Genomic DNA, 19,912 nt, shown 5'->3' with positions numbered 1-19,912 from the left:
TTTCTGTCTCTTAGTCTCTGTCTCTCAGTTTTAATCTTTCCGTCTCTATCTCTCCACCAAATGCTACCATAGTTCAAGTAAGAAGACACTGCCTAGTGATTAGAAAGTAATAACATGCCTTTTATTTATAAAAATTTTCATGCATGAAAAATACATACAATCAAATTTTGGCACTAATAATCAGAAATATATGTAACCATAAAAAAAAAAAAGCTAAATAAACACATATAGTATCCATCTATCTCAACACTAATTTAATAGTCTTGTGCTACAAATTAAAACCTAAGTTATTTATATTTATATTAATTAGTGTAACTGTAGTATATTATGAACTTGCATTATTATTGCATTCATAATTCGTATAAGTAGCCACATTTTGGAGGGAGTAACGATCGTAGTAAATTGCAAGAAGCTCAGCATATTTATTTAAGGCCAAATCATCGTTCATTGCTAATAACAAGTCATTAACACTAAGAGTTTTCCTCCCCTCAGATTTGCACTTCTTGTTGGCCTCAACAGTCACACGTGTCACAAACTCACACACACAATCTTGCATTGCTTCTACTGCATCCTCAGAGATTTGTGCATGTGATGGTAGAACCTGTCGCATGATATCTACCACCTTGTTAGGTGGCAATAACCATTGATCTTCTTCACCACGTGCATTATTATTATTGTTCTTGTTTGAACCTGTATATATACAACAATATATTTAATAAGTTTGTATTTGCTATTTCAAAAATGCTATTTGTACACTAAAATCAGCACCAATATATTTGTGTATAAATATATGTATGGTTTTTAATTTATTTTTAATATATATTTGTGTTCCAATATATATTTTATACTGATAGTTAATTTTGATGATTGATTTTAGTATACACGTAATAACATAGTCGGTATATCTAGGGGTGTTATTGGTTCGGTTTGGTTCAGTTTTGGACCAAAAACTAACCGAACCGAAATGTTCGGTTCCTATAGACACACAACCGTTCGATTTGCTGCTTTTGCAACAACCGAACCGAACCAAACCAATAACGGTTTGGTTCGGTCGGTTTTTTCGGTTTTTAATTTCTAATGAGAAGAATATAAATCACAATAATTAGAGGTTTAAAATAGTCAATAAACTGAAATAATAAGAGTAAAACATTGAAATGGTTAGGGGTTGGGAATTTTTGTTGTTAAGTTAAAGGTTAAAATGGTTAAAACATTAAAATGTATGCATATCTTCGGTTCGGTTCGGTTTCTATCGAACCAACCGAAAACTGAACCGAACCGATCGGTTTTGTCAGAAAAAAAAAAGGCGATTTTTTCGGTTTCAAATCGGTTATTATAATTTTCGGTTCGATTTTGTAATAATTTTCGGTCCGGTTCAGTAACTTACACCCCTAGGTATATCTTTTAAAAATAAAAGAAAAGAAGTGTATTTATGTTTTCTTAGTGGTCTTACCAGAAGAGCTTCCTTCTCGTTGCTGGAAATTTTGAAAGAGGAAACGACCTTGACGTTCCATTGTATCTAACTGGATATAATTCAATGAATCGATATAATGCAAATTTAAGTGACTTATATTCATTAGCTTTACACACTGTTCTTAATATATATATACTGCATCCATGGGAAAGTAATAATAATTCTAGTAGCATGAGGGAAATATATTTAATTTATATTGATTTACTTGCAATTTATTCTTATTATATGTGGCAACATGATTTGGAATAAATGTAACTAATTGCTGTTATATATATATATATATATATATATATATTACAAGGCATGTCAATAAAAAATGCTTAAGATAGAATTCAGTCTAACAGATTTTGTATAAAGTGCGTGCTTAATGACATTAAAATTGTCCTGCATGCTCATAATAATATGCCTAGTTTTTCTATTTTAAATTTATTCTTGGGGAACAGTAGTGGGTGTCATCATAGGTATATATGCATTTAAAAATGCTATATAAGCAAAAAAATATAGTAATTATGTATTTATGTAATTACATACGTGTAGTTTAAATTATTTTTAATATGTATTTTATATTATATATTTTATATTGATAATTAATTTTAGTATATTTTTAACATGATTAATATGTATTAAAGCAATGTTATGTGAGTATGCCTTACATGACTAACAAATTTTTTAACAAATTTTAACAATTAATATTAAATTCTAAATCATAAATTTTAAATTGTAGTTAAAATGTAATTACTAGTTAATATACTTTATAAGTAACGTATTTTAAATAGGGGTGTGTATGGTCGAATATACTAACTTGGTGTAATTTTATTGGGTCTAGAGTTGGATAAGAGTCTAAAAAATAGATCCAGTTATTATTTCTAGTCAGGTCCGGGTCATAACTCGAGTCACTCGAATCCGGCCCAGTGGCCCAGTCATTATACACAATTAATATTTTGTGTTATTAGTGATGGATGATGGCTATTCTTATATAAAATTTAAGTATTGTAAACCTTAATATTTTGTGTTATAGTCATTATAAGACTATAAATTAATATTTTATGTTTAAAATGCATAAGACTTTAGACTAATGCATAATATTGTGTTATTTGTATCGATTTAAATATTTAGTATTATTAGACAATATTAGTATTGATTATGATTATGCTTTAATTTTAGAGAAGGGTTGGTTCTTATTATATTTTTCTAAATAAATTTTACCATGTCAAATAATGGTTGGAGTCTTGAAAAGTTAGATATTTTCACATGCTAGTTTACAAGAAGATATCAAGATAATGTAATGTTAACGGCTCGATTTTTACCCATTTTTTACGCGATATAATCGTAACCCGAAAATATTTAAATTTTATCGAGTCTAACAAATAAGCCCGATATATATTTTGAGTCAGGTCTTTATCGCATCAAACCCAGTTTCCTCCCTTCCATAAACACCCCTAATTCCAAATACAATACCAGAACAAAAATATAAATATTATAAATATGTAAGAAACATTTTTTAAGAAAACTAATTAATAAATATTTTTTATTGAGATATGATAGTACAAATCAATGTTTAATTACATGTCTTTTTGTTTTTTTGTTTTTTTGTTTTTTTTTTATTTTTTATTTTGTATTTTTTTTTTTTTTACCTTAAAACAAGTTAAGATAAAGCAAGGTTTAAGCTTTCATTATCCAAAAAATAAGAAAAAAGGTTTAAGCTTTCAGTGTGTCCGAGTCTGTGTTTGATACCCTTATCTTGTTTGGTGCGAAAAGACCAAAGCTTTTTGAAGAACCAAAGTCCAAAAACACAGAAGCATGGCAACAACGTCAATGGCGGGTGTTTCTGTTTCTGGGTTCCACAATCACCATTTTGCTTCTTCCAACTCAAACGCCGCCACAATTTCTTCTTGGAAGCCTGTGGTGGCTGTTCTCAGCAACAAGAACAAGATGAGGGTCCCTTTTGAGCTGAAGCAGGGGCAGTCTCGTATCTTCCACGAGCTTCCCTCTGGGCTAAGCATGGAGGTGATTGTGCAGAAGAAGAAGAAGAAGAATGTTGAAGGAGAAGAAGAGAAAAAGTCACCTTTGGTTTTTGTTCATGGAAGCTACCATGCTGCTTGGTGCTGGGCTGAACATTGGTTACCTTTCTTTTCAGCTTCTGGCTTTGATTGCTATGCTCTTAGCCTCTTAGCACAGGTCCATTCTCTCTCTCTCTCTCTGATAGTGTTATACTTATATGATCATTGGTTTTGTAGAGACTAGGGTTTTGCACAAAATGTGTGTTAGTAACAAGATATTTATCACAATGTGTGTCAAAATATACTCTCTTGGGTCACCTAAGCTAAATTTATTTGGTTTAGTTTATCTGTCATTACATTTCTAGAATGAATTAATTACCAAGGTCCCAAATATATTCTGTAGGAGTAATGTTACAATGAAACCAGTGGTTTGGAAAACATCTTATAATCAACCATCAAATTTTGTTCATTTGCTTGATGTGTATAAGTTGAAGATAAGTGGCAAAGAAATGCAATGGGTTATGACTTATGAGTGTTTGATGCTAGTTTTAGTGTTAACAAATAAGAAAGTCCAACCTCTAATGTGATGTCTGAAGTCTAAACTAGTAATCTTGGTAATAACCATTCCATCTTGTATGCTACATCTGCAGGGTGAAAGTGATGTACCCGATGGTTCGGTCGCTGGTACGCTCGAGGTATATGAATCTTCCCTGCAAAACTCTATTCATCAATGAACTTTCATCCACAGTCTTTAATTTCCTCCATGCACTTGATTCTGCAGTAGACACATGCAAGAGATATTGCAGATTTCGTTCATCATAAAGTTCAGTCACCACCTATCTTGGTTGGACATTCATTTGGAGGACTTATCATTCAATATTATATCTCCTCTTTGGGAAGCAACAACCTTGAAGGTACTTTCCTATTTCCTTCTGCTTCTGCTACATGTTTTTGCAGTCAATTAAGGTATTAGTATGTTACTAATCCCCCCCCATCATATGAATATCATATATATATCATTTTAGTCTCAGATACTTACTTTCCTTGAAGCTTTTAATCTGATTGAGTTTGATTCTGTTAATAGAAAATACATATCCAAAGCTTAGAGGAGCTATCCTTGTCTGCTCTGTGCCTCCTTCTGGTAACAGGTTAGTAACTAAGATCTCTAGTGCGTTATCATTACTTTTGAATAAAGAGATGTTAACAACTTCAATTGTGATTTCACTCGTTGAGAATTCTCTTTTATTTTTGTTAGTGGTCTTGTCTGGCGATATCTCTTTACCAAGCCAATTGCTGCCTTCAAGGTATTTTGAACAGACTTTCTCAAGAATGTGATTCTTCTGTATTTACCTTCTTATATGTATATATCCATTGTCCTGGCCGCAGGTGACACGCAGCTTGGCAGCGAAAGCTTTTCAAACCTCTCTTCCTCTGTGTAGAGAGACATTTTTCTCAGCCACAATGGAGGATCATATTGTTAAAAGGTTTGTTTGTCAGCATGTCAATTGAAATTTGATATCGGAAGAATATGGTTAACTTAAGATATGTTCATGGAGCCTTGGAATCACAAAATCCATGATTTTTTAAAGAAGTAAAGCATACTGGTTTACCATAGCTGTGGTATTATTTGGTTGAATTCAAATAGACAAGTCTAGAAACTAAACTCATAAACCCCCTTAACAAGAGTATGCATTTTTCTGTGAAATATCAAATGGTCTATTCATATTGAGTATCACTATCATGCCTTTAGCTTGGTTTGTGTTTGGATTTCAGATATCAAGAGCTAATGAAAGAAAGTTCGAGATTGCCATTGTTTGATTTAAGAAAGCTGAATGCATCACTTCCGGTTCCTTCGGCGCCAAACTGCCCTGTCGATGTCCTTGTTTTGGGTGCGAAAGATGACTTCATTGTGGTATGTTTTTCTACGCCAAACACTCGAAAAGAGTTTCTGGCCCCCTCAGATGATGTCAAACTCAAATTCACTGAACTATTGTTGTTTATAGGACGCCGAAGGACTCAATGAGACGGCGAAGTTTTACAGTGTGCCGCCGGTTTGTGTTGATGCCGTTGCGCATGACATGATGTTGGACGTTTCATGGGAAAAAGGAGCAAAAGTTATTCTGTCATGGATTAATGGTTTGGACAAGTGAGACTTTGAGACAGAGGACATGTTTTTGGTTCTTCTATTCTTTAGCTTTAAGTAGTTGTAAAATGAACAAAGTTGAAGGTGCTCCAAATCTTCAACTTTAAGGCAATATGAAAGGTTTCAACCAGGATTTTCATTGAGCTGGAATCATTCAAAATAATATATATTGGCAATTTTCTGGCATAGAAAATGCAACTTTTTCTTGATCATGCCATTTTATCTATGAAGCACGGACACTTTGCTGAGTTGTCGTGTCTGTGTGTCGGACACATTTCGGACACGACACTCGCCGACACTCGTTCGACACGCGTGTCTGCTGTGTTCAACCGTGTCTTAATAAAAAAATAAAAAATTCTTTTCTGGACACGCCTGGACACACCTAAATACCATTACGTGTCAGCGTGTCCAGTCTTAATTTTAACATATATTCTTAAAATAAATTTAGATATAGTATATATTGTTATTTATTAAAAAAAATATTTTAAATACTTGATATAATTAAAATAAGACATTAAAAATAATTAAAAAATTTAATTTATATTTTAATATCAATAAAATATCAAAATATCATCACGATTCATCTAAAAAATACTTTATATTTTGTATGTATGCGTGTTTCCGTGTTATGTAAGATTTTAAAATTCGCGTGTCGACGTGTCCCGTGTCGTGTCCCGTGTCCGTGCCAGTATCCGTGCATCATAGCATTTTATTATATGGTCATAAGTCATAACACTCATGACTGGTTTTCATTACGAATTATTTACTTACTAAATTATGTCGTTGTTATGAAAATTAATTCATAACTGATGAGTATATTTAGTAATAGCCTTTATAATATATTAATAGTAATACTCATCACATATAAACCTCAATCTCTTCCTTTTTTTTCCCTACTATTTATTCAATTCAAGATTATTAAACCAACCATCACCATAAAAAAATTTTTTTTTCCCTACTATTTATTCAATTCAAGATTATTAAACCAACCATCACCATAAAAAAAATTATAATACTTAGAGTATATTATATGAGTTTAATTTTGATACACTGATAGTATAAAACGTTTTATACAGTATGTAATTACAGTTAATATAAAAAGTAATTATTTTTGGCAGTATATAAGTGGATGTACGTGTAAAATTACTTTACGGTACATCAAAAATAAATGTAAAATAATATACCAAGTTAACATGTGGAGAAAAATGTAGGGCTGTCAAATGGGTCAGTCTGGCCCGTTTAAGTCCCGTAGATTAAATAGGTTGGCCTATTTAAGTTTGCTTCATTTACGGGTCATAATTTTAGTCCGCACTGTTTATGATTAGTCCGATGAATTCAATGGGCTGACCCGTTTACTATTTTATTTTATTTTTTAAAAAATATTTTGACAAAAATTATCACTTTTAAGTAAAAAAAAATTTAAATAAATTGTATTTTCTTAGTTGATGAGTTAAATTTTTAAGTCGGATCTAGAGAAATATCGATTAAAAATACTTTTTTTTTTAAAAATGTAAAAAAAATATAAATGAACTGCCCGTTTAACTTGCGAATTAATCTATTTAACCTATCATATTTTTTTTGTTAATTGGACTCGACCCATTTAACTCGAAATTTAAACGAACTCAATTTTAGAGGTAAATGAGTAAACGGGCTGGCCATGAATTTGGCCCGTTGAAAATTGGAATGTGCATAAGAAAATTAGGGCAACGTCAGCATGGAGTATATGTATAATAGCATCCCTGGGCGTAGCTGCGTCTTCCTCTTTCTGAAGCTCAAGGACTGCAACTGCACATCTCGGCAACGATTCGGTACGCTTTTCTTTTATCCAATCAATTCCCAAAGCTTCTATCTTTTTCGCCGTTCCAATTTAGTGACCTGATTGAATCTCTCTTGCGCTACTCAGAATTACTTGTCTTGTGCGTTTTTCGTTCAATAATTTCCGCATTGTTCCCTTCACATTGTTTTACACGTTGCTGCTTCTTCGTTGAAACCGTGAGAGTAGAAGAAAAATTTTCATACTTGGGGTTCTTAGAACAACATGCAGTCAATTTTTTTCATTTGCAGCTTTCAATTGAGTTCCTTTGTAAAAATTATGACTTCAAATTGTTGTGTTATGTTTGATGTAAAACATTCATTCTGAGTGTTTTTCCCCTTAGGTTCTAACTTCGAACTAATTCTAGCTTATTAGTTTTTGAGTGGATAATAGTTCATATGGCAACATTGTGATGTTTTTTTTTTTTTGAATCATGACAGAGATTGACCAAAATGTTCACCTCAAGGAAGAAAATCCACAAGGATAATGATGCTGAACCCACTGAGTTTGAGGAGACAGCTGCACAGGTTTATGTTGCCTCCTTTTAAGGATTTTTACTGATTTAATGAACTAAACACTATGCTCTTCACTGTAATCCTGAATTTTTTGTTTGTTTGTTTGTAGTACTTGTTTGATTTGGAGAACACTAATCAGGACCTGAAAAGTGATTTGAAAGATCTCTACATAAACCAGGCAATGTAAGTATATTGCCAATTATTAAGGCTGCATTTAGAGACCATCCGAATACAGAAATATATACAAATTTTCTGATAGATGTATGTTTGTTTCATTAAACATTGTTATTGCTCTTCATGATAAAGTTAATGCTATTTCTTGTGCAGTCAAATGGACGTGGCTGGGAATCGCAAGGCTGTGGTCATCTATGTTCCTTTCAGATTGAGGAAATCGTTCCGCAAGATTCATCTTCGTCTTGTCAGGGAGCTTGAGAAGAAGTTTAGTGGGAAGGTTGTAGTTTACTACATTTGACCTTAATGTGAAACCAATATATACATGCCTATGATTTTCCTTTCTGTTTCGTTCTGTGTTTTGATGGATGAAGATTGTACCAACTGACAGGAAGTTGTGTTGATCGCCACAAGAAGGATCGTGCGTCCTCCAAAGAAAGGATCTGCTGTTCAGCGGCCCCGTACCCGCACTTTGACTGCTGTGCATGATGCTATTCTTGAAGACGTAGTTTATCCTGCCGAGATTGTTGGCAAACGAGTCAGATACAGACTCGATGGATCAAAAATAATCAAAGTAACTTCTTCTGAAGATATTGCTCATTCAAATTTGCCAATTATCCTTTATTTTATAAGCTGACACTAGTTTGGTTTTCACCATTGTTGCCAATTTAAGGTTTTCTTGGATCCGAAGGAACGCAACAACACCGAATACAAGCTGGAGACTTTCTCTGGAGTTTACAGGAAGCTTACCGGAAAAGATGTATCTTTTGAGTTTCCAATCGCAGAAGCCTAGAATGTCTTGATGGAATTTTAGTATTTTTGTTCCAACTACTAAGAGTTTATTTGGTGTTGTTTAATATTCTAGATTGACATGAAAATTACTACATACTGTAGAGGGTATCCATAGTGTGCAATTGTGCATGATGCGGCATATTTGCATTCTTGATACTTCCTTGCATGCTATCTTTATCGATTTATTTATTTACCCTTAGAAGTCTTATTAGAAGTCTTATATGAAGTGTTTAAATAATCAAGAGTAAAGTGACAATTAGCTCCTTAAAAATTTTGATTTCGGACTAATTAGTACGTGAAAGAAAAAAATACCAATTTGGTGGACACGTTATATCCTTCTATTAATTCAGCACGTAAAATTTAAGCAATGGTGTTTATATGTACTGTTAACTACTAAGACGTGTTTATTTATGAAAGATTGTTATGTAGATAATTTTTGAAGCAAAAATTCACTTGTTTTAATATGATTCGTAATAAAGTAAGCAGTTAATAAAATGTTATATAAAAACTCAAGATAATTGAATGTTTTACTGTCTAAAACTACATTGTTTCTATACTCATGTAGAGCAATGGGACATACATCAAGTTAATTCTATTTCGTTTCGCACTATCCATTGATTGAAGGACATACATGTCCACTGTGTATTATCTTGAAGGACCTAATTAATACTTTTTTTTCTTCAAAAACTAATTAGTCCTAAATCAAAATCCTGGAGTATCTAATTGTCACTTTACTCAATAATCAAATATTGGATCTTTTTTATTCCCATGTTAATAACTAATTAACTACTAACATTGACTAGACAGTGTTGTTAAGTCACAGAAACAACCTTGTGAGAGAAAACGAACACAAAAATAGAAAAAATTGCTGAAACATAAACATCATGTGCCTTCAATCATTGGAAAATATTGGAGGTGTGAATTGAAGATCATAGTTGTTTAAAAGAAGAGTCAATGGTGTGAACAAGAATTCTTCCTCATCAAATGATTTGTAGATGTACTAGACAAGTTTGATTATTTGTTTTGCATGCAAAGTTGAGATTGCACTTCTTGGAGTTGATATTTCAAAATCTTGTTTAAAAAAAAAAACCTGTCTTCCAGAAGAGACTACTAATTATACATCCTACTTTCTTCATTTAGTAATCAAGAAGTTTAGGAGAATCAATGAAGAGAAGATAAATGATTTCTCTGTTGCTAAGTCACACTGACATAGTTTTTCAGAGTCAAGGAATAATTTCTGTTTTCTAATCTCCTAGCTTGATTCTCAAGTCATTGACTCTACTTTACAAGATGTAACACTTTCTTTCTCAGAGTTGTATATAACAATATTTCATTTTTCTTTTTCAACTAATAATTTCCAAGATATTAAAAAGATCGTTACAAATATATCATCGGCAATGATGTAGACATAGATCAGAATATTTTGGAGGAACTTCATTTATTGATTATTAGTCGATAAATAGAATACATTTAAGAGACTTAAAATGAATACTTACCCTTATATTAACAACAAACAAATTGAACATAAAAAAATACATTAAGACAATCCTCTTCTCTATAGTGAATGCACTTTCCCTCAAACCTGATAACAAACTCTATGATCTTATTATTACTCTAACATGTACACTAAAGTAAAACGTGCTACTATTACCTATGACACAACTCCAATATGGCGAAAAAAAGGTGCAATGTTGAAACTCAGGGAGCTCGAAAAAATTTGCTATTAACCCCTGCTCTGTACAGATGCAACTTGGATGCACTAATGATGCTAATCTCAATGTTAGCAGCTGCAAAAAGAACATCACCTTCAGTTACTTCATGTCCTTTTTGTGATCCTCCTTTTATGTTCATCATTCCTTTACCAGTTGTGACCAAAAAAATTGAAGGACCTTGGACTGCTGGGAACACAACTGTTTCCCCTTGGGGAAGAATACATCGATCAATCTCGAATTCCTCAAATGGCGGTGTATATCTATTTACATATGGATTAAGAGGAACTCCTTGCAGGATCTCGGGAGAACCCTGCATAAAATAAAGGCAAAACCCATAAAAAAAAACTGCGAGTCTCCAAAATATTCATGCCACCTTTTGAATTATCACTTTGGATCCCGTTTGGTAAATATATCAAGACAAAACTACAAAGCCATAGGAGACACAACTACTTGTTAGGAGGAGACAAACATAGAAACAAGTAAAATGTCTCTATCTTCTGACAAAATTTGTCCAAGCTGTCTACTTGAAAACTAGGACAGTGGGAACAAAGACAGCCACAAATTTTCTTTCTTATCTATATCTCCATTGTCTTGAGTTTTTCTATTTTCTGTCATCAAACACTTACCAGCAATAGCCTTGCAAAATTTAACTGCCTCATTTCTGTGATGTATCATTTACCTGCTTGTATGTGAGCATGGAACAAAGAGTCTGGACATCTCTGTGTTTGGGAGTTAGGCCGGCTCGCACTACATTGTCCGAAGTTGCCATGCATTCAATACAAGTACCGGCTAAATATGCATGTGGCTCATTTGCGCCAAGGAACAAGGCTTCACCAGCAGCAAGTTTTACATAGTTAAGAAAGAACGCTGCAATGACACCGACATCTGCCGGGTATTGCTTTTCCAACTGCAGCGCCAGCTTCTCCTTATCAGTCAACTGTCTCACCTGATGTAGAACACAAATGTTTTGATATCTCTTAGTCACACTCGCAAAAAACAAGTTAAATTTTATTACATTAAGCCATCTTAAATTATCAACAGTAGAGCTACAACAGAATCATAACTTCCCAGAGCAAATTAAATAAGCAATCAACTAACCTTGCTTTCATCATGGAGACGAAATTTCAAACTATTTACTGCTTCAGTGACTCTTTCTTTATTAGCTGACATTAGGTGTGTGAATGCTGCCTGCAAAACAGCTTTTACCTTCCCTTCACCATCCTGATCACTGGTTTGTAAGACCAGGTCTGCATTTTCAGCCCCAATCAATCGTGCAACTTCCGGAACAGTATGAATCAAAGCCTTAAGCTCCTGAAATAAAATACAACACACCGCTGAGTTAGCCCATACTGCATAATTTTTCAATGATGCATTAGAATAATCAGTTCTAATGTCTGTGCATTTACCAGATAGCAACCTCTAATCAGCAAAAACAGAACACAAGGATTCACTGATCTACACACGTGTTCTTTTCCCCACAAAAGCAGACATCTTTGAATAATTGGCATGATTCTAAGTAACAATATACATGAAAACTACAATAGGGTTCTAGATTAAATTCTTCCTTTAATCCCCTTTCTATTTAACCCAGTTTATTCAGGTGAACTCATACAAAGGTAACGATAAACATCAAAGTTCTCTCAAAACCAAGCCCATTCTCAAGGAAAAACTAACAGATCTACAATGGAAAAACACATAAAATTTCCACTTTATGCTTTGCAACCGACACTTTTTCATGTTTCTTTAACACACAAAAGAAATCATATGATTCTTTTAATAGTTTGGTCAGCTATCAAAGGTTGAGGGAGTATCACAAAGGACCAGGAAACATTATGGGCAATTAAAGAAAGTAAAATGAACAGGAAAAAGGCTTGGTCACATCAATATGAAATTGTACCGACAGGTGGGAAGTTCATTTCCAATCACTTCAAGTGCATGAATACCAAATTCTTTTTAATATTTAAATAAAAAAAGACTCTTGTAATAATATCAACATCCCAATGAACCCATTAAAAAAAAAGGATCGAATTTACCTAACACCTAATATGCCAGCTTTTGTCTTATAATAACAAGGCTCGAATTCACAATAGCTCAAAAACAGTTCTGTGAACATAAAAACAAGAAAGCGTTCTAGACACAATCGAAAGGGAAAAGGAAACAAAAACGCATTAACTTTATTAATATAAAAACTGAGAACTAAAATTAAGGAAAGAAACAAAAGACTCCTTCCATATAATTCAGTACCTTGAGAGTAATAAAACCACAGAGAGCCTCAAACTCTGTCATTGCCAGAGTCATCTCCGGCTTGTGATTCCCATCCTTATACACATCAGGCAGCAACTTATGCAGTGTCCTAGCTAGCTCCTTATCAGGATGTGCTTGTATAGACAAGGCTTTTGCCACCGATAGCACCTAATGCCAATAACAATAAACAAATAATTTACATGCAAACTACATGTTTAAATTAGCTTATGTTGGATTTAGACAAATTATAACAATAATAAGAAAAACTTCTTAAACAACTATTATTATTGTTCCCATGAAAAAGGAAAAGCAGATACCAGCTAATTATGCTCAAAATTCAAACTTGTGCAAGCATCTACACACCCATTTCCACTGAACCGGGAAAAAAAAGGACTTGCTTTTTATTAACAATGATGCTCAAAATTCCAATTTGTTCTAACATGAAGATACCATTTCCATTAACAGAACAAACAAGATCAGAGTGCTACTCACCTTGAACAAGAAGGGGAGATCACAACCCCAGTTTTGCAGAACCTTCTCACCCAGAAAATCAGGGTTCTGCGAGAGCCATTTCTTAAGGGTAACCATTTCACCACCATTGTTGGAGGCGAGAAACGAAGGCCCCGAATCGTGTGTACCCATCCAAAGCTCCGCGTAGGGCTTCTCCGGATCCAATTGAGACCCGGAATTCAACCTGGCTAACCTGGCAACCTCGGAGACCCGACCCGGAAGCCCCCAATCGTAGTTCTTCACAGAGCAATGAAGCTTCTGAAGAAGATGCTTCTCCTTTTGCGACGACTTGGTAGTAACGTCCTTCATCTCCTTGGCCATTGCAATTCAAATTGGAAGAGACACAGAGACAGAGATTGAAAAAAGAAAGACACACAGAGAGAGAGAGAGAGAGTTAAAAGAAAGGTGGAGAATGGTGATAGCGAATTGTCATTGGAGTGGTCGCTGGTATTTGAAGAGTGTTTGTGAGCTTTGGGGAATTTGGAATTTGGATATTGGAATATTGAGAGAGAGAGAGAAGCACGGAGCACGCAATTAAGAGAAGAGAATGAGAATGGGAAAGAGGGAAGAGGGAAAAAGGCGCGTCCTTTTCGGTGTTGTGAGTGGGATTCTATCTTCCAAAATCCAAAAGCAGTTACCTTTCTTTGTTCTTTCTTCTTCTTCCCTCCGTTTTCAGATGTGTTTCATTCGCAGTTACTGACGCAGCACGAAATTTCATGCTCAACAACGCACTTTTGTTTTTTTTTTATTTTCCGTATTAAGACAATTTATGAACTTTCTTTTTATAATTATGGAATTAAAATCTACCGCAAAATTAGGGCGCAAGTTAGTCAAGTTCCCATTGGGGATTACATTTTCATGATAAGCTCCCTCCTTCTTCTGTATTCGTTGAATTTCTAAATTCTTAGTTGACTTTTCTCAAGTTTTTTCTTTTCTTTTTTCTCTATAAACACTAAACAGTCGCATCAATCTCTCATGATAAATAAAAATACTACAATAAATAGGCCACCTAAACCCAAATTAGGGGTGTACATGGCCAGGTCACATCGGATTTGGCTTAATTCAGACTCGACCCGAAATATAGATCGGGTCTAATTTTTGAACCCTAACCCGATTCTAGATCTTATGAAATTTACACACTTTCGGGCCGGGTGAAAACTGGGTCTTTAGCATGTAAAAATCACCTAATCTCCAACCTTTATTTCACAATTCACATAGTAAAATTTACTTAAAAAAATATAACAAGAACCAACCATTCTCTAAAATTATAGCGTAACCATAATCAATACTAATATTATCTAACACCAAATATTTAAATCAATACAAATAACACAATATTATGCATTTTTCTAAAGTTTTATGTATTTTAAACATAAAATATTAACTTATAATCTTATAAATGACTAATAACACAAAATATTAAGGTTTACAATATTTAAATTTCACATAAAAATAGCCATCATCCATTACTAATAACACAAAATATTAATTATGTATGATGACCGGGCCGAGCTCGGGTAACCCGAGCTATGGCACAAACTCGACCCGAAATAATGATCGGGTCTATCTTTGAGACCCTTACCCGGCCCTAGACCCAATGAAATCACATTAAATTAACCTCTAAAGTGTTCGGAACCGGACTGGATCTTCGGGCCGGACCGGACTATATACACCCCTAACCCAAATGAATGAGAACTACCGAACTTGAATTAGTGATTAACTTAGAAGTTTGTTTAAGTAAATATTAAAAATTTAAAATTTTTTTATATTAATAATTTATTGAGTAATAATAAATTTTTAAATAAAATTTAGATTTATAATAAATTAATTTTTAATTTACCAAATCAAAAACTATTATAAGAAATTATAAACAATTAGTAAATTATACTGTTAAATTTATATCTTTTTTTTGTAACTGTAAAGTTTATAATTTAGTTATTTGTTATATTTTACTCAACTAAACACAAATTAATATATGTATATATATATATATATATATATATATATATATATATATATTTTATTCTTTATAATTATTCTTATAATATTTGCTAATGAAATCTTACTTTTAATAAAAAAAAACCTATGGTAGATCTTTCAGCGTGCAAGTTCCCATGGATCCCATACCTATGACTTTCAAGTTTGAAGTTGAAGCTTGTATTGATGCATACACACGAATAAACAATTCAGTATTATTCTATTTTATTTATTCTTGAAGCTACATCAAATTATTTATCATACCTTTTATTTTTGTCAGAGCAGACTTCGTAGATGAAAGAAAAAAAAAAGAAAGAAATAATATTACTTATTTTATGAGAAAGAAAAAGAAGCGATCTCCATTAATTAAATTATGAGAGCCATGAACGACAAAGACGAGAAAGCGGCACAGAGACAGCCACGTCTGATGAAGACGACACGTGATTCTGAGCATCAAATTTATGTTCCTTCCTCAATACATCAATCACATCACAAAAATGTTTTTCGGAATGGTAAAAATTCAGGTGAAGTTGACTTCACGTGAAGTTGAAATCTCAGAGTCGTTAGATGAAAATTTAGTTAAATCAGTCAAATTATCTAACGGCTCTCAAGTATCAACTTCACGTGAAGTCGACTGCACATGAGTTTTCACGTTCCGAAATATACAACAAAAATAATTTTATATATTATATATCATATACAAGTAAATAAATTAACCGTAAAAAACTACAAATTAGGTGTAACACAAAGAAGAGATTCGCATGCAATTATTTCTACCTAAAATTATTAGTTAAAAATAGTTAAATATTTTTAAAAAATTATTTAAATAAAGACGTTTAACGTAATTTTTTTTAAAGATAATTTTTAGTAATTAAAATTAAATATATAATTAATTAAATCTTATTATTTTTGTTAAAATTGGATCAAATAAATTGAAGTTGAAAAATCAGTATGAATCAAATTTTTAATTAGTCTAAATTAATATTTTTTATATAAAATTATTATAATATTTTTATTATAAAAATGACTAAAATACTCTTATTATATATATGAATTTTGAGATTCTAAATTCTAATTATTATTGTCAGATTTTTAAAATTAATATATATAATATAAATATTTTAGTTATATTTTAGAGTAAAATTATTGTATTTATTTTTTATAAAAAATAATTAATTTAAATTAATTTAAAATTTAATTTATTGATTTTTCAGTTAAATTAGTTTGTCTAATATAAATTTGACAAAAATAATACGATTTAATTAATTATATATATAAAATTTTAATTATTAAAAAAATATCTTTAAAAAAATATTTTAAATATTTTTATTTAAATAATTTTTTATTTTAAAATATTTAATTAAATTATTATTTAATAATTTTTAATTAATAATTTCGGATGAAAATAATTACAAATAAAATTTTATTATAAAACAGACATTTTACAAGAGAAAGAAAAGTGAGATGATGAAGTAGGTCCCATCAACGGATCTGAATGAAATGGAAGTCTATTATTTTCATATGCAATCTTCTGCCGACAATAACATGGCTTTTGCCAAGCTAAGGTAGCACTCACACACCCCCATGCCCAAATTAGTTGGGAGCTTAGCTTAGAGATTGTTATCATTTTTACTGATTAGTGTTTATAAATAATAACTAACTATATAATATAAGATTCTCAATAGGAGTAAATAAATCTCTAATGACAGTCAAGCTACGATGTGATATCATAACAAACTTTCTTATTATTTGACCCACCAATGTTTATGTAACAAATTAAATACAACTTAATACTATTTATTAGGCATGAACATAATATATAAAGTCACAGAGAATAACCCTGCGTCTCAAGTCCATTGTTTAATAGTAAAATAGAGAAAAAAAACAAAAACAAAAACAAAAACAGATGTCATGGATTTCAATTAGGAATGTGCATGGTTCGGCTCCGAACACTTTAAGGATTATTTTTGTGTGATTTTACTGGGTCTATAATCGGGTAAGGATCTCAAAAATAGATCCGGTCATTATTTCGGTCGGGTTTAGGCTATGGCTCAGATCACCCGAAGTCGTCCCGGTGGTCCGGTCATCATATACAATTAATATTTTGTGTTATTAGTGATGAATGATGACTATTCTTATGTGGAATTTAAGTATTGTAAACCTTAATATTTTGTGTTATTAGTTATTATAAGACTATAAGTTAATGTTTTATGTTTACAATGCATAAGATTTTAGATGTTTAAAATGAATAAGATTTTAGACTAATACATATATTTATATTGATTTAAATATTTGGTGTTATTAGACAATATTAGTATCGATTATGGTTATGCTTTAATTTTAGAGAAGAGTTGATTCTTGTTATATTTTTCTAAGTGAATTTTATCATGTCAAATAATGGTTGGAATCTTAGAAATTTGGATATTTTTATTATAAGAAGGTATTAAGGTAATGTAATGTTAACGACTCGGTTTTCACCCGGTATAATCGTGGCCCGAACGTGTATAGATTTCATCGAATCTAGAACTGAGTTCGGATCTAATAAATAGACCCAGTATATATTTCGTGCTGGGTCTAAGTCACATCAAATTCGGTTTCACCCGACCCATGCACACCCCTGAGCTCAACCATTTAAGTGGGATATAGTTGGTATTGACAAAGATATATGGGCTGAATTTGACTCAATCATATGGAAAACGTGACGTTGATTGATGATTTATGGAGCCATTGGAAGTGGTTAGTGGCTGTACCATTCCCAGCCATTTGTTCTTTAGTTTAGTAGCCATTATTGCCATTCCTATCTGCAACTTGCATTGCTATTCTTGAATGTGACATATATATTATTTTTCATTAATTATGAGCTAGGTTGTTATTTTTTTAAAAATAATATTTGACCTGTAAGGTGTAGTTTATGTATCAGCAAACTGTGTCTACGTTGCATATATAGTCACATCAATTTTATTTCCAGTCAAACAAAATGAAACTTTTCTGGGAATTTTCCCTTGGAGAAAGCAATGCAATAATAGGAGCTATAAACTTATCCATTTGGTAAATGTTGTTGTCTTAACTTTACAATCATCTCGTTTATTTATTTAACACAAGATAGTTATAGGATTATTTCTGATTACAGAGTACAATGCAAATTAATTATCATGCAAAAAGATAAAATATAACTATAATTATAAAAAGAGTTAAAATATTACTAACATTTGATAAATAAAATTTGCAAAACAAAATCCTACATGAACATAAAAAAATTAGTCATTTATATATCATAAATTTATATATAAATACATGTGTAATTTATTTTTTTATATATATTTTATATTTTAATATATATTTTATACGAATGACTGATATTTGATATTTACGTAATATAATTATTGAGATATTCATAATTTTTTTTTTCACAATATCTCTCAGCCCCAACAGCTCAAATACTAAAAATTTGAATTCTTTTTAAAGATTTGCCTCCAACAATTAAGTTCCTATATGCACAAGTCAAAAATTTTGTTAAATTCTTTTTTTAATTGTAATAGTCATGGTTCAGAAAATTGGATCAGATTGACGGTCGAACTAGTTCAACCGAAAACCCACCATAAAAATGGTCCAATTCACTGCTTATAACCGTTGGATGACAAACCGCTTAGAAATTGCTGAACCGGCTGAAAACAGAGTTGGTAACTGGCCTATTCTAAAAAAACGACATCGTTTTGTGTTAAAAAAAAAAACGTTTGCAACTCAGTAGTCAGCACCCCCTTTCCCCAACACCCCTCCCTCTGAAACAAAGCAGAGTACTAAACACAAAATCCTAACCCTAGGTTCCTTGTCGCCGCCGTCCACAGGTTCCCGGCGCCTCCGCTTCTTCCTCTTCCCCCTGTCCCGTCCGGAACCCAGGTAGCTCGGCACGTCGTCCCTATCCTCGCTAGCTTCTCTGTTCGTGACTTGGAGCAGCTCGCCGTCGAGTTGCCGCTTGCCGTCGTCTCGCCGGCTGCCGTCCGTGTCTCCGTCGAAAGTTAGTGGCTCTGCTTTCACTTCTTCGCCTCCGCTTCTTCCTTTTAATTTTGCTCTGGTTATTGATGGCTCTGTTTAGTGTTTACTGAATGCTAGGTTCTTCTTCTTTTTAATTTCTGAAATTTTTGTTCAAATGTTCTTGTAATGTTTGTTGCTGTGTTGTAATTGCTGAGTTGTTGAATGATTATCTGATCTTCATCATCATCATCAACAATGTCACTTCTTAATCAGCTCTTTAACAAAGGTGTTTTTCGCCACTCGCTGGTGATTTCCCCCACTTCTCTCACCTTTTACTTACTGATTCTGTTCTTCAAAGACTAAATTTTGACATATATCCATGCTTTATTACTCGATTTGAGTATTGAGATTCTCCCCCTCTTTCCTTTGTATATATGTAAATCGTGCATTACAGTTTATCAAATTCACACTTATTATTTTTCATGTGTGAGAGAGAGAGAGGTGTATAACAAAAGCTATGAGGAGAGGTGTGTTTCACACTGGTATGGGATATACAAATCGGAGGTATCGATTTGTTTGTATTATTTTCTTT

At 32.4% G+C, this 19,912-nt stretch overlaps 3 protein-coding genes across 3 annotated transcripts; 2 read left to right on the top strand and 1 right to left on the bottom strand.

The window, feature by feature from the left end:
- Positions 1 to 3,140: 3,140 nt before the first annotated feature.
- LOC112744964 (uncharacterized) lies at positions 3,141 to 5,807 on the top strand. Its single transcript, XM_072234237.1, has 8 exons — positions 3,141 to 3,649; positions 4,122 to 4,166; positions 4,256 to 4,385; positions 4,556 to 4,619; positions 4,727 to 4,775; positions 4,858 to 4,955; positions 5,245 to 5,383; positions 5,475 to 5,807. Exons 1-8 carry the CDS (start codon positions 3,272 to 3,274, stop codon positions 5,619 to 5,621), a joined length of 1,050 nt encoding a protein of 349 aa, XP_072090338.1. The 5' UTR covers positions 3,141 to 3,271; the 3' UTR covers positions 5,622 to 5,807.
- A 1,394-nt stretch (positions 5,808 to 7,201) lies between these two features.
- On the top strand, positions 7,202 to 9,113 carry LOC112744963 (small ribosomal subunit protein eS7-like). Its single transcript, XM_072234236.1, has 6 exons — positions 7,202 to 7,422; positions 7,868 to 7,954; positions 8,052 to 8,125; positions 8,270 to 8,393; positions 8,505 to 8,687; positions 8,787 to 9,113. Exons 2-6 carry the CDS (start codon positions 7,880 to 7,882, stop codon positions 8,904 to 8,906), a joined length of 576 nt encoding a protein of 191 aa, XP_072090337.1. The 5' UTR covers positions 7,202 to 7,422; positions 7,868 to 7,879; the 3' UTR covers positions 8,907 to 9,113.
- A 1,213-nt stretch (positions 9,114 to 10,326) lies between these two features.
- On the bottom strand, positions 10,327 to 14,344 carry LOC112744962 (mannose-6-phosphate isomerase 1-like). The gene is made up of 5 exons (XM_072234235.1): positions 13,354 to 14,344; positions 12,862 to 13,029; positions 11,716 to 11,928; positions 11,297 to 11,563; positions 10,327 to 10,927 (listed from the first exon to the last, which is right to left on the bottom strand). The coding sequence occupies exons 1-5, from the start codon at positions 13,690 to 13,692 to the stop codon at positions 10,604 to 10,606; spliced, it is 1,311 nt and encodes a 436-aa protein (XP_072090336.1). The 5' UTR covers positions 13,693 to 14,344; the 3' UTR covers positions 10,327 to 10,603.
- Between the last annotated feature and the right edge of the window lie 5,568 nt (positions 14,345 to 19,912).

Source organism: Arachis hypogaea, chromosome 4 (genome assembly GCF_003086295.3).
Source record: "Arachis hypogaea cultivar Tifrunner chromosome 4, arahy.Tifrunner.gnm2.J5K5, whole genome shotgun sequence".
In the NCBI taxonomy this organism is placed as follows: Eukaryota; Viridiplantae; Streptophyta; class Magnoliopsida; order Fabales; family Fabaceae; genus Arachis; species Arachis hypogaea.
The sequence above is the reverse complement of the archived record's forward strand: the minus strand, read 5'-3'. Positions and strand labels throughout refer to the sequence as shown.

Coding starts and splice junctions, on each gene's coding strand:
- LOC112744964 (XM_072234237.1), top strand. CDS start 3,272: ATGGCAACAACGTCAATGGCGGGTGTTTCTGTTTCTGGGTTCCACAAT. Junction 3,650..4,121: donor CTCTTAGCCTCTTAGCACAG/GTCCATTCTCTC, acceptor CTACATCTGCAG/GGTGAAAGTGATGTACCCGA. Junction 4,386..4,555: donor GGGAAGCAACAACCTTGAAG/GTACTTTCCTAT, acceptor TTCTGTTAATAG/AAAATACATATCCAAAGCTT.
- LOC112744963 (XM_072234236.1), top strand. CDS start 7,880: ATGTTCACCTCAAGGAAGAAAATCCACAAGGATAATGATGCTGAACCC. Junction 8,126..8,269: donor CTCTACATAAACCAGGCAAT/GTAAGTATATTG, acceptor TTTCTTGTGCAG/TCAAATGGACGTGGCTGGGA. Junction 8,688..8,786: donor ATGGATCAAAAATAATCAAA/GTAACTTCTTCT, acceptor TGCCAATTTAAG/GTTTTCTTGGATCCGAAGGA.
- LOC112744962 (XM_072234235.1), bottom strand. CDS start 13,692: ATGGCCAAGGAGATGAAGGACGTTACTACCAAGTCGTCGCAAAAGGAG. Junction 11,929..12,861: donor GTGGTTTTATTACTCTCAAG/GTACTGAATTAT, acceptor ATTTTATTTCAG/GAGCTTAAGGCTTTGATTCA. Junction 10,928..11,296: donor CCATGCTCACATACAAGCAG/GTAAATGATACA, acceptor TATTTTATGCAG/GGTTCTCCCGAGATCCTGCA.